General features: G+C 34.1%; 1 protein-coding gene across 1 annotated transcript; it reads left to right on the top strand.

The window, feature by feature from the left end:
• The first annotated feature begins 1,412 nt into the window (after nt 1–1,412).
• LOC140984159 (protein AGENET DOMAIN (AGD)-CONTAINING P1-like) lies at nt 1,413–10,356 on the top strand. Its single transcript, XM_073451396.1, has 3 exons — nt 1,413–2,206; nt 4,234–4,674; nt 10,162–10,356. The coding sequence occupies exons 1-3, from the start codon at nt 1,730–1,732 to the stop codon at nt 10,195–10,197; spliced, it is 954 nt and encodes a 317-aa protein (XP_073307497.1). The 5' UTR covers nt 1,413–1,729; the 3' UTR covers nt 10,198–10,356.
• Nucleotides 10,357–14,546: the final 4,190 nt, after the last annotated feature.

The raw sequence follows: 14,546 nt of genomic DNA on the forward strand, positions 1-14,546 counted from the left end.
AAACAGTGTGAACTAGAAAAAATTTTGAACAACTTTTATTTTAAAACCTAATTGAAAATCATTCCAGAAAAAACTGTAAATCAAGCTAGAAATATTTACTTCAAAACTGGTTTTCTAGAAATTTTCCAGAAATGGTTCTTCACGAACTTGAATTTTTTGGGAATATCTGGATCATGATCTTCTTATAACTCCATTACACCATGATTTTTGGGTAGGAAAGGGTGGTTGTGTGAAAATTTGGATATTTTTGGAGAATATTTGGTATTTTTCCTTGAATTTTATTTATTTTCCCCTTATTGTCCACTCTAACTTCCTACTACAATTTATCCTCTCTAAACCAAGAAATTTAAATAAAATTTTCTGATGAAATTCTTCAACATGGATGAATGTATAAGAGGAGATAAGCCACCAAACTTGGACACTTTTATTTTCTAGTTTTTTTTGACACTTGATCTAGCATAGTATCATGCTCTTATAAGATAAATTTATTTATTTATTACTTAAATAATTTAAATGTTATATAAATTAATATACATAATTTTGTATTTTAAGTTTTTATTTTTTTAGACATATTTTATAAATTTTATCTATTTTCATTTTCTTGAATATTATTATTCTTATTCTTAATACTAAACACCTCAAATATTTTTTTTGGATGTTATACATTAGTCTCCTATAACAACTTGTGTTAATTATTTTCATGAAACAATATAAATATGAAGTAGTTGCTACATGAGTCCATTGTACGATCACACTTGCATGGGCCTAGGTCAGGGCGTGATAGAATGATAATATAGATATTTAACAAACGAACATTGAGAAATAAGTGATATTCGGAGAAATGTGTTACATTTGTGGGATCCACCAATTGAAAGGGGCAAAGTGCTACATTAATGTGAGTCGTCTTTTGAACATGTATGAGCCACCATTAGATTACCGATGGATGAGAATGTTCTGAAATAGAGGAGCAGTGATTGTACTACATTTCTTACATGAGTAATCAACAAAATAATTTGGGGATGTGATTATATAATTCGAATATAAATCGAATCCAACGACTATTCAAATCAAATCAAATCAAATAAAAAATCTAAATTTGATTGAACTATTAATAATTCATGATATGATTTGATTACTTAATAAAATGAATGAAGATTAGGCCTTATGTGAAACTATTTCTCAAAGGTCCAATCGAATATCGAATTCACAAAATTGACCAATTAGTCGATAAGTTTTTGTTTGATACAATCATTTGATTTGATTCTAGCTTGCACTCATCCTCACTCCCATCTTTCATTGTTGTGATTAGATTTTCAAGATCACCACCATGGCTTCTTTGCTATTTTGCCAAGCCCAAAGATCTAAAGAATCATTCACAGTTCCATTTGTTTGATACAATAATTTGATTTGATTCTAGCTTGCACCCATCCTCACTCTCATCTTTCATTGTTGTGATTAGGTTTTCAGGATCACCTTCTTTGCTATTTTGCCCACCCTTTGCAAGCCCAAAGATCTAAAGAATCCTTCACATTTCCATTTGTCAAAGAAGTCTAGCCCCTTCCACCGCTCAAACTCTTTTCCTCGTAGGGAACTGTACAAAATTTCAAATTCCTCATCAGTCCGACATATATATATATCTGTCCCGCCAATTTTCTTGCTGCTGTTGCCTGCCCATTTCGTTTCATCTCCCATTCAACAATTTCTAAAGAAAATCGACACCCATTTCCATATGTCCAGCGATATCATCTCCCAGTATTTCAAGAAAGGAGCAGAAGTCGAGATCAGCAGCAACGACTTGGGATTTCGTGGCTCTTGGTACGCGGGCACTGTTGTGAGGCCGCCGCAAAATGACAAGATTAAGAAAGTGCTGGTGGAGTACAAGACTTTAATGAAAAGCGAATCGAGTACAAAACGGCTGAGGGAGGAGGTGGAGCTGGTGCAGCTGAGGCCGGCGTCTCCACCAGAGAGACGCTTTAAATTCAAGTTCAGCGAAGAGGTGGATGCATGGTATAGTGACGGGTGGTGGGAGGGGATTGTCACGGAATTGTTGGGGGATGACAAATATGCTGTGTTTTTCCGGGGCACCAAGGAGCAGTTGCATTTCAGGGCACGCGAGCTGAGGCTGCACCGCGAATGGGTGTACGGGAAGTGGGTTCCGCCACTGGTTCAACAAGCGAGCGATGATCAGCCACCGCGATGTAATCAGGTACGTTTGGTTTTAAATTTTCGTCTTCAGATTTTGTTTGCCTATTATGATTTGATCCGAATTTGAGATTAAATAGAGTGAGTGTTGAATTCCAGAAATTTATGAGAGTAAAAGGTTGGGAAGACAAGTTGGGAATCGAAAATCAGAAGAAAAGGGGAGGAATGGAGTGGAAACTGAGAGGAGAGGAGAGGAGAGGAGAGGAGAGGATAAACTTGGGAAAAGAGAAGTGATTTGATGTTCAATCCCTGAAATGCTACAATTATATAGGTAAAAGAATGTATCCTTACACACAAACAAGTAATATGCCAAGAACTAATTTTACTATCAATATTTTATGATTTTCGGTTTTAACACATCCTGATATGCATCGATTCCACCCCCTTTGAGACCACTTTGTCCTCTCAGGGTTGAACGTGGAATAGGTACAATGGAATATGCCAGAACACTCCCAATCAGTAGTTTCTGACAGACTTGTTTCACTTGGCTAACACAGTTTGCATAAAGGGCAACATTGCTTTCTACTGAGTTGGAGCATGTATTTGTTATAATTGAGAATAATAAAATGTGATACAAAGGAAATAAGTCAACGAAGAATTATGAAGGAATTTATTCATTCTCAGTTGTAACTTGTAAGGCACCTTAACTTCGGTAAACTAAAGATAAAACAATCATATACGTTATCCTTGACACCCCTCGTTTTGTCCATCTTGTATGACCTCTGTTGCATGAATCTCTTAGACCCAACATTTTCTCTAGCTTGTCTCAAGTTCCTTGAGCTACAAGTCGAGGGATCTTTCTGCTATCACAAGCCAGAGAAAACGTTGGGTGATCTTTCTGCTATCACAAGAGTGAAAAATTTAGTAACTTGACCGGCATATATCTTGTGCATGCAACATCCAGCACCTTGCAATTCGCAGTGTCCAGTGCTGGAGATTACTAGAATTTCTAAAGGTAGTCAACGTGAAGGTTGTAGGCCAACTCTCTTAGCCTTCCAATAGTTCAAGAATCACATGTTTGGTTATGCTCAAACAAGAAATCTTTTCATTGATTTTATGAAATTAAATCACGAGCTCAACTTTCTGGCGAAGCAATGCCATAGTTAAAATAAACAAGGAGTAGATAAAACTTTAATCCTCTCTCTTAGCTTTCCAGTAGCTCAAGAATCACTTGTTTCCTATTGACTGGGAGTTATGATCGAAATTGGAGGATAGAATGTGTGTGTTTTTTAATTGCCTTTTACTAGTAGAATCTTGTGTTGAAATTTTCTTTACGTCACAATCAAACTTGCTGGACGACAACTTATATTGTTGAGTCAATGGTCAATGTTTGTGCATTGTGTATTGGCGTCACAAGAAATGCAAGTAAACCTGTCTATTGAGGGCTGGTATGGAAGAATGTCTTTTCCTCCAACTTACTAACTTATTATTATTAGTCCGTTACTTAAAAAAAAATATCCGAATAGATGGTTGATTAGTACATTTTCAAAATTATAGTTTCAAGGCGCCTCCGAGTATATGTTTTTTCTTTTTTCCATTTTAGTACCAGATTTCTTTGTTTCCCACTTGTTATTACATTTCATAAAGTATAAACAAACTAACATAAAAATAAGGAAGCAGTATAAGATCAAAATATAGACATGGCTGCAATATTCACAAGTCAAATACATTTGGGAATGTTATTTTTAAAAAAAATAGTTTGATCAAGGTTATTTTGCTAAATACCCCAGAGCTCGTTATGTATGGAATCTAGTCTTATGTCCATTTTTTCATCAACTCCCTTCCCTAGTAAAACTTTCTTGAGAATTGGAGATTGCTCAAGTGGTGAGACTTAAATTGCTATAGCTTTTGACATTTAATATTCCATGCAATCAGAAACTGTTTGCTTTACCTGTTTCTTTTTAATTATGGAAAAGAGAATTTGTTTTAGGACTTTATTCTTGTAGTGACTCTCAAAAGCAATGATTGTCAAGCTTTTTTCTTTTGGGAAAGACCTGATACTTAAGTTTATGTCTCTACCTTTCGATGCAGAATGATTCGTTGCCAGCTGAAAATTTCGAACATATTTTCAGCCCTGGAACACCTGTTGAAGTCCATAGCTGTGATGAAGGTTTTGAAGGTGCTTGGTTTTCTGCAACAGTTGTCAAAGACTTGAATAATGAAAAGTATTTGATTGAGTATCAAACCATATACGATGATAAGGAAGATACAAAGCTCCTAAGAGAAGAGGTGGATAGTTGGCAGTTGAGGCCACGCCCACCCGATACCGGAATAGTTGACCGTTTTGAAGTCCATGAACAAGTTGAGGCTCTGTATGATGGTGTTTGGTGGGTTGGTGTGATTTCCAATGTTCGAAAAAACGGTAAATATTCTGTATTCTTTAAGGCTGCTAATGAGATACTAAAATTCGAGATCTCTGACCTGCGGGTGCATCAGGAATGGATCAATGGCAAATGGGTTATTGCTCCTAAGGTACAACTTTCTATCAAACATGGTTGATGTTTTTTTTATGTCAGACCACATCTTTCTCTGTGGCAACTCGGACGAAAATATTTCACAGCTGTTGAATCTAGACCTATTTTGTTCTCTTCACCTAATAGTTTCTGACCTTCGTCCTTTTATGTGGACCGTATGGACATTGCATAATTGGGGCTAATCTTGAATTCTAGTTAAATTGGGGGGACCCTATCTTGTAATCTGAGTTCGTATTTTTTGTTGGGACTTGGGATATCAGGAAAATAAATGAGATAACATCGCAGCGGAACATCATAAGTGATATCAACAATGAATAAGATTGACAACAATATTTATAGTGGTTCACCCAAGATTGGATTACGTCTACTCTAAACTTCTCAAGGAGATCACTTCTTTATTAATAACAAAGAAGACAAAAGAATTGAGAATACAAAGTATTTCACTTAGAACACTTTGATTTTAACACTCATTTTCTCTCCACCAATCCTATTCCTTTCAAGTATAAACACTTATTAAGAATTATCACACTAAATCTTTTATCTCACTTCTACACTTATGATTGTAGATGAGAGGATTTTGTGTTTTGGTGTGATTTTGAAATGAAGAATGGATGAATGTTTATAGGCGAAGTTTAGGGAAGAAAACAAAAAAATATACATAATTGCATACATTATCAAACATAACATTTGTTGACTAACTCAACACAAGTGTTCATAATTCAAAAATGGTGTGTTTTGAATTCAAATTTGGCTTGTTTTGGATTCAAACTTGGCTTGATTACTTAACAATTCTTCCCCTCAATCTTATTTTGTGAATTCGATCAAACCTGTAACAGCTCTATAGTATTCCAACTTTCATTTCGGCAATGTCTTGGTCATCATATCGGATCCATTTTCATCTGTGTAAATCTTTTCAAGCTTTAACAATTTCTTCTCCAATACATCCCGTATCCAATGATAAGGTACATCAATATTCTTTGATCTTTAATGTATTGAATGATTCTTTCCAAGATGAATTGCACTCTGATTGTCACAGAACAACTTATATTGATCTTGCACAAAACTTAATTAATCCAAAAACCCTTTCATCCATAATAACTCTTTGCATGCCTCAGTTGCTGCAATAAACTCCACTTCAGTGGTTGACAATGCTACACACTTTTGCAATTTTGACTTCCATAACACAGCTCCCCCTACAAATGTAATCAGGTATCCTGATATGGATTTTCGGGAGTCAAAATTTCCTGCCATATCTGCATTTGTGTAGCTTATAAGCTCAAGTCTGGATCCTCCAAAAGTCAATCTATATTTAGAGGTTCCTCGTAGATACTGAATATCTATTTTATTGCAGCCAATGTTCTTTTCCCGGTTTTGATAGGAATCTACTCACTACACCTACAAAATGAGCTAAATCCGACCGCGTACATACCATAGCATACATCAGACTTCCAACAGCTGAAGCATACGGGACACTTTTCATTTCTTCTTACTCATCCTCCGTAATAAGACTCTGCTTTGAGTTCAACTTGAAGTGGTTGGCAAGAGGACATCCAACTGCTTTGGCCTGGTTCATGTTGAACCTCTGAAGTACTTTCTCAATATACTTCTCCTGTGACAACCAGGTCTTCTTGGCATACCTGTCTCCATAGATTTCCATACCAATAATTTGATGTCTCCAAGTCTTTCATATAAACAATCTTGCTTAGTTGCTTCTTTAGGCTTCTGATTTCAGAAGCATCTTTGCCAACAATCAACATATCATCTACATAGAGCAGAAGCACCATCTAATCGTTATCAGATGTATTTTTGACAAACACACAATGGTCTGCAGTGGTTTTCTTGAATCCCTTTTGAGTTATCACTGATTCAAACTTCTTGTACCACTGTTTTGGTGTTTGCTTGAGACCATACAAACTTTTCTTTAATCTGCACACGAGGTCTTCTTTCCCCTTCTCTGCAAACCCCTCTGATTGCTCCATGTAGATTTTTCCCTCCAAATCTCCATGAAGAAATGCGGTCTTTACATCTATTTGTTCCACCTCCAGATCAAGCTCAGCTGCTAACCCTAGCACATGTGAAAATATTTCGTCAAAGTCGTTCTCATGTTTCTGTCTGAAATCTTTGACGACAATTCTAGCTTTGAATCTTGGTTGACTACTGTGTTCTTCGTGCTTCAATCTAAACACCCACTTATTCTTCAAAGCTTCTTACCTTTCGGCAGCTTTACAAGCTCAAATGTGTCATTTTCATGCAAAGATTGCATTTTATCATGCATGGCCTCCATACACTTATCCTTGTGTTCACTGGCAATAGCTTCCTCGAAGTTCTCTGGTTCTCCTCCGTCAGTTAGCAGAATATATTCATTTAAGGAATATCTTGTTGAGGGTCGCACTTCTCTTCAGAACGTGTGATCATTGTACCACGAGAAATTTTTGCTGGTGGTTCATTGTGAACACGGATCTCATCATCATTTTCATGATCGTTCTGCAATTCTTCACCTTCAACCGGTTGTGGATTTACCGTTGAAGGCCACCACTCCAGATCTTGTTCAGATTCAGAATTCTCATTTCCCGCAGTATCCAAGAATTATCACGACTTCTTATAGGATTTTTGAGATCTGTATTATAAAACTTGTAACCGAGCTGATCTTTGCCATAGCTTATAAATATGCACTTTCTTGTTTTGACATCCAACTTCTGTCTTTTATCTTTTGGTATATGAACATAAGCAATACAACCAAATACCCGCAAATGATTATAGGAAACTTCTTTGCCTTGCCACACCTACTCCGGGACATCATAATTGGGAGGAACACAAGGTGAGCGATTCAATATATATGCAGCAACAATCGTGGCCTCACCTCAAAATTCCTTAATCGGCTTTGCATGTGAGAGCATGATTCTGACTCTTTCTGACAATGTTTTATTCATCCTCTTAGCTAGTCCGTTGAGTTGTGGTGTTTTTGGTGGTGTCATTTGATGTTTGATTCTGTTCTTTTTGCATATCTCATCAAAGGATCCAATGTATTCTCCTCCATCTGTTCGAATACATTTGAGTTTTATGTCTGTTTGTCGTTCAACCAAGTTTAGAAAATTGTTGAATGTTTTCGCTACTTGATTCTTGGTTTTGATTGTCCACACCCAAATTTTCCGAGAATGATCATCGATAAAAGGTACCAAATACCTCGCTCCTCCGAGCGACAATGACATCGGACCACATAGATCTGAGTACACCAGATTTAGAATTTAATCGGCTCTGCTAGGAGGTGAACTTTTGAATGATATCGTGTTTTTTTTCCGGCTAAGCAGTTTGTTCATTGTTTCATATGAACCTGCTTTATACCGGGCAGAACTTGCTTGCTCACTAGACGTGTAAGATTTTTTTCACTTATGTGGCCTAGACGTCGGTGCCACAACTTTATTGAGTTTTCTTTCCGTGCGTAGTTCACACCTTCAGAATGATTTTTCTGAACTACATACAGTTTTGACATCATTAATCCTTTTGTTACCACAAGTGATCCTCTTGAAATATTACATACCCCATTTCGGAAGGTTGTGCAGAAACCTTATTTATCGAGTCTTTAGACCGATATCAGATTCAGGCGCATATCTGGCACATGCCTAACGTCTTTCAGGATCATTGTAGAGCCATCCACGGTAGTTAAACTCACATCTCCATTTCCCAAGACTCTGGATAAGTTATTCCCCATTCTCACCACACCAAAGTCCCCTTGTGTGTAGGATGTAAAGCATTCTCTTCGAGATGTGATGTGGACTGTTGCTTCACTATCGATCACCCAACTAGGTACTTGAGTTGCCAAATTTACGGACTTCTGCTCTAGCTCGTGAACAACATTGAATTCGTCAATGACGTTTGTTTGCTCATCGTCGGTCTCTTGTTTGTTTTTTGGTTGCCGACAATAATTTTTAACATGTTCGTTTTCTCCACAGCGATAACACTTTATGTTGGCATATCTCCCCGAGGACTTTCTTCTTCTTGGCTTCTGATTTGTGTTTTTCTTGATCTTGCTTCTCTCCCTTGACTCAGCAGTCAAAACATCTAACTGTGAGGTAGATGATCTTTGAGATCTCTGCCTCATCTCTTCATTCAAGATGTCACTCTTGATGAAGTCCATACTCATGACTCTTCCTGGTGCTATGTTCGTGAGTGATACTTTCAGAGTCTCCCAAGACTCTGGCAATGAAGTTAGCACAATCAGAGTTATCATCTCGTCATCAAGTTTTATGCTCATCCTTGATAACTGCTTTACGAATCCTTGAATCTCATTGAAATGATCTGCGACCAGAGTTCTTTCTTTATATCAAACCTGGACAAGCTTGCTCAAATAGAACACTTTGTTGTTGCCACTTTTGGAGGCATATAGTGTCTCCAACTTCGTACAAAGTGTACGAGCATGTGTCTCGTTACAAATATGATTGCATACATTGTCATCAACAAATTGTCGGATGTACCCACAGACTTGTTCGTGCTCGAAGTTTCATTCAGCATCTGATTTATCATCTGGTTTAGTTTCGCTGAACACCGGTATATGCATCTTGGTGATGAATAGAAGATATTTCATCTTACTTTTCCAAAGTTGATAATTAGAGCCATTAAGGCTAATCATCTTGCTTGTGCGTACCTCCATCTTTTGTGACTACTACCAACAAATTAATCGTCAAAGCCTGAACACAAAAGAGCCTTTTCTGATGTGGAAGTTAAGACTAAGCTGCAACCACAGAGCATACGAGGACTTTCTATAGTATTTGAGAACCTCGCTCTGATACCAGTTGTTGGGATATTAAAGAAATAAACGAGATAATATCGCAGCGGACATCACAAGTGAAATCAACAATGAATAATATGAACACCAATATTTATAGTGCTTCACCTAAGATTGAGCTATGTCCACTCTAAACATCTCAAGGATATCACTTCTTTATTAATAACGAAGAAGATAAGATAATTGAGAATACAAAGTATTTCACTCAGAACACTCTGATTTTAATACTAACTTTTTCTCCACCAATCCTATTCCTTCCAAGTATAAACACTCCTTAAGAAATCGCACATTAAATCATTTATCTCAATTCTACACTTAGTAGATGAGAAGATTTGTGTTTTGGTGTGATTTTGAAATGAAAAATGTATGAGTATTTATAGGTGAAGTTTAAGGAAGAAAACAAAAAAATATACATCATTGTATACATAATCAAACATAATATTTTTTCACTAACTCAACACTAGAGTTTATAATTCAAAAATGATGTGTTTTGAATTTAAATTTGGCTTGCTTTGGATTCAAACTTGGCTTGATTACTTAACATTTTTTCGATCTAATAAGTGCAATGTATGTGTATATATATATATATATATATGTATATATATATCATTATTTGTTTCTTTGATATATATATAGCATTATTTGTTTCTTTGTTACTTAAACTTTTTTTGCTGATGGTATGATAAATTGGCTTTCTTGTAGGTTCTAGAGTTGTTGCCATGCTCTCTCCCCTGTTGAAAAACAAGCGACTCTTGGATGAAATTGTGTAGTTCTATGTGTTTAGAACATATCCAATATTATTATGGGGTTGGAATTTTTGGCTTGTGGCTTCAAAATAAGGTTTCTCTAGCCATTTTGATTCTCTGCTTGATGCCTTAAATCTATTTGAAATTATTATTATTAATATATACCCCAAAAAAAAAAGTATGTAGTTTTGAGAATTAATCGTTTAAGAAAGTATTGGCAAAAGATAACGCATTTAGATAAATGATTATATTTATAAACATTGAAGAAGTAGAAAGAGTTTGAAAATAAACGTGAAAGGTCGAAATTTTTTTGGGTATATTTTTTTATAAATAAAATTTTATAGACCAAAATTTTCGTAAACAAGATACTGTAGACATACACAGACGATACAAGTACGTGCTACTAACTATCCAACTATGTCATCATAGCAAGGATCAGGTATCTATATCTGTGTAGGGGTGTCAAAATCGGGTTGATTCGGGTTTGGGTTTCGGTTGAGAGTTTTCGGGTTAGTTCGGGTTCGGATTGAGCAATTTTTGAATAGTACTATTGATCAATCTGATCTAAACCATCCGAATTGACTCCTTTATATCTATGTCAACTTTCTCCAACAACTTTATGTTGCGAGCAGTCCAAATAGAATAAACCGGCATGACATGCCGCCTGTAGTCGAGCTCTCGTGATCAATGAAGATCCACGGAAGGCCTTCTTAAACCACTTGAACATACTTCAAATAGTCGTCGTGGCAAACCTGATATTAAGCCAACGACAAACATTAACCCAAATTTTTAGGGTAGATTCTTTGGTAAATAAGTGATTTTAATGCTAGTTTTTAGTAACATATAAAACACACACTTATTGGTGAAGAAAGAGCTAGGATTTGATCGTTTATTGTGTGACTTGCAAATGTTCGTAAAGGATAATTTTGGATTATATAAAATCAAGGTCACGATCGATATCGTCACTAGCATTTTGGGCTCACGGGGGGAGGGCTAAGATTACTGAATGTAGCTCCCCTCCCTTAGAGCTACCTTTAGGCAGGAGTTAACAGAGAGCCCTCTGTTCCTTTATCCGAGAAAAAGTATTTCTAGTTTGCATGGTCTAATCATTGATCCGAAAATTTCTACAATAAATTGGGTAGGTCGCTCGTATAGTTCCCTATCCACAATTCCGCTTACTGGAATGCTATAGGATGAAAATCCCTCGGGTATAAAGTTTTTAATGCTTATGTAGAACTATACATTAAGAAACATTCTAATTTGATTAGATTCATATTGGTGGATAATTTATTAATCATTTTCAGAAAAAAAATTTAATTTATTTATGAAAACGTCATAATCATTTTTTAAGAATGAAAATCAACATTAGACCATATTTGATATTTGAATTAAAATAAGCCGAAATATATGCAAACTTTGGGATTAAAAACACAAAAACAATTTTTTTTTTTTTTAAAAAAAATTAAAGGCTAATGAAACATTTTTCACAAGCACTACCTAAGATAACTTGTGGCATTAAAGGTGTGAGGTGAGTCAATCAGGTTATCAACTTAGGCTGAGTTTGGTAGCCTTGATCAGGAGGGTTTATGTTTTTTAAACCTACTTAATTTCATGTTTGGTAGGGTTTTTATTTAATTAAGTCAATCCTTCCTATAAATTATTATGTTATATTAACTGGAAAAAATAATCAATCCTCACTCCATAGGATTATTTATCCAATTCTTAATGTATCCTATTTTTTCAATTTTACCCTTCTTCTATATCCAAACTCACCACCATTTTCCGCGACCGATCTCCGACCATCGTCGGCCGACCACCACCCCCCCACCCCCCGCCGCCGCCTCCGCCGCCTCCGACCAGCCACCACACCGCCAGCCGACCGCCGTCGCAATAGTGGAAGGGCAATTTAGTCAATTCATCAAAAGATTCTAAATTATCACATTCTTAATAATCATACCAAACATAATATTATTTTATCATTATATATTATATTTCTACTTCAATCATTTTCTTTATCATTTCATAATTGTATCCTCCAACCAAACGCAGCCTTAGTCCATTAATATATGTAACTAATGTCAATTACTTTTGTAGGACATGAGTTTGAGCTCCCCGCATATTTTTTGTTTAAAATTTTATGTACATTAATGTATAAATTTATGATCATTAATCAATAAATAAAAAAAAATTATGAATTTATCCTTAATTTCGAATCTGGGAACTATGGGTTGGGACTTAGCTTTTTTCTTTTTTTTCGATTTGGTTATTTTTCTAGATGACTCATTGGTTTTGTACCATAACAATGCTGACATGACGGTGACTTATGCAATGAGACATATCAACATTGAAAAAAGACCATCATTACAAAAATATTAAAAGACATAAAGATCAAAATTTGACAACATAAATGACTGAAATTATAAAAAAAACAATCATACATGACCAAAATGGTTACTTCCCCAAAATAACACGCACTCGGTCAATCAAAAAATATTATTCTTAAAAAAAAAGATTACATACCCAACCTATTTAGGCCGAGGTTCCTAACTGTTGGGCATGTATAGATTAGGAAAAAAAATGTTTGAATGTCAGAAGTTTTTAGTAACAAACATCCTTAATTCAACATCTAACGCTCACAATATCGTCTCTAGCTTACAACCTTTTTATGAAATATCAAAATACCTGATAACTCTATGTGAAAATAAATAAACGATTAACCCTCTATAATTTTTAAAAAGAAGATCAAATAATCTCAATTTCATAATTTTAGATTTACGCGCTTTTAATACTTCGGAAAATATATAATTCACAATATTTTATATGTTTAAATGTACAAAAATTGTCGTCAAAACCATACAACAATTTTTTTTCTAGTTAAAATTTAATATTTTTGCGACATGACACTATAAAATGACCAAAGAAATAAAGTTAAAATACCACAATTCGAATAAATAATAATAAAATAATGTGATTTATATTCATTTATACTGATTAAATTTCGAATTATATGCATAAAAATGGTGAAAAATTATTTTGTTACAATCATATTAATATTTTTATAGGGTCTAAGAGTATTTTTATATATATATAAAATAAGGAATAAACACCCGTTTATTTTGCATGGGAGATTATTATGCTTTCAGATTTCACAGGTGCTTTACTCATCTGAGAATAGTTGTTCCAATTTAAAAATTAATGAATCAATTATGAAAATTATAAATCTGACTGATTGAATATGTTTCTAGGGTAAATATAAGTGACAAAATATACAAATAACCCACTTTCAAGATCATCTAAACCATTTCCGATAGTTTATATCAACTGGTAATTAGGCCTAGAGTTTATGACGAGATCTCATGTTCGAAATCCAATTATAATAAATATATTCAACACATATGAGGATAAATGTCCACAATTGAATACATCATATCACCGTTGATGTATTACTCTAAGGTTGCGTTAACTTAATAAGATGTGATTATACGTGGATAAATGAGACTATTAAACTAATTTTATCAGATGTGAAATAATGATGATACGTAATAACATGTTTACTTTGATCGATTTTTATGATTGAAATAATGATTAAGTGACGAGTTACAATTTTTCCTTTTATTATAATAAATAATCTTATTTTTAATTTGTATTTGTAAAATTGAGATTATGATTTTTATTTAATATTTTAAATTATTATTAATTTACATATAAATTATTTTAATTTACCAAATTTTTTGGGTATAGATATTATCCATTGTTTAAAAAATAAAAATTAATTAATTGAGTTAAAAAAAATTCCAAGAATAAGGATAAAATCAAATAAATATATTAAATAGTATATCAAATTATTTGTTTTTTTTATTTATGTTTTATAATTTTTATAAACTAGCTTTTCATACACTATTTTTTTTGGAAGTAAAGGGTATTAATGTATTTTTCCTTAGTTGAAAAGAGTATTAGTAAAAATATTATTAATCACACATTTTATTTGTGATAAATAATCAAATTTAAGGTTAAATTAGGTAAGTATATGGATGAACTTTACGAGTTAGTACGAGCCATAAAAAAGAAGTAAACATGAAATTGATAGGATTATTAACATAATCTTACGCAATCATAACAAGTAAAGGTCTAAGGATATATATCATTAAACATTTGGTAGATGTCTATTTATTATTATTTTTCCTTTTGATTTAATGATAATCTTGAAACTTAGTATTAATTACTAACAAAAATTGATAAGATACAAATATAAGTTAACTACATGACCTCCTTGTAAGTTTATCACAATTGCCCAAAAAAAAAAACTCAAATAAATGTGAAATAACAACTATCCCTTACCAT

The sequence above is a fragment of the Primulina huaijiensis genome, chromosome 9 (assembly GCF_012295235.1).
Source record: "Primulina huaijiensis isolate GDHJ02 chromosome 9, ASM1229523v2, whole genome shotgun sequence".
Taxonomy (NCBI): domain Eukaryota; kingdom Viridiplantae; phylum Streptophyta; class Magnoliopsida; order Lamiales; family Gesneriaceae; genus Primulina; species Primulina huaijiensis.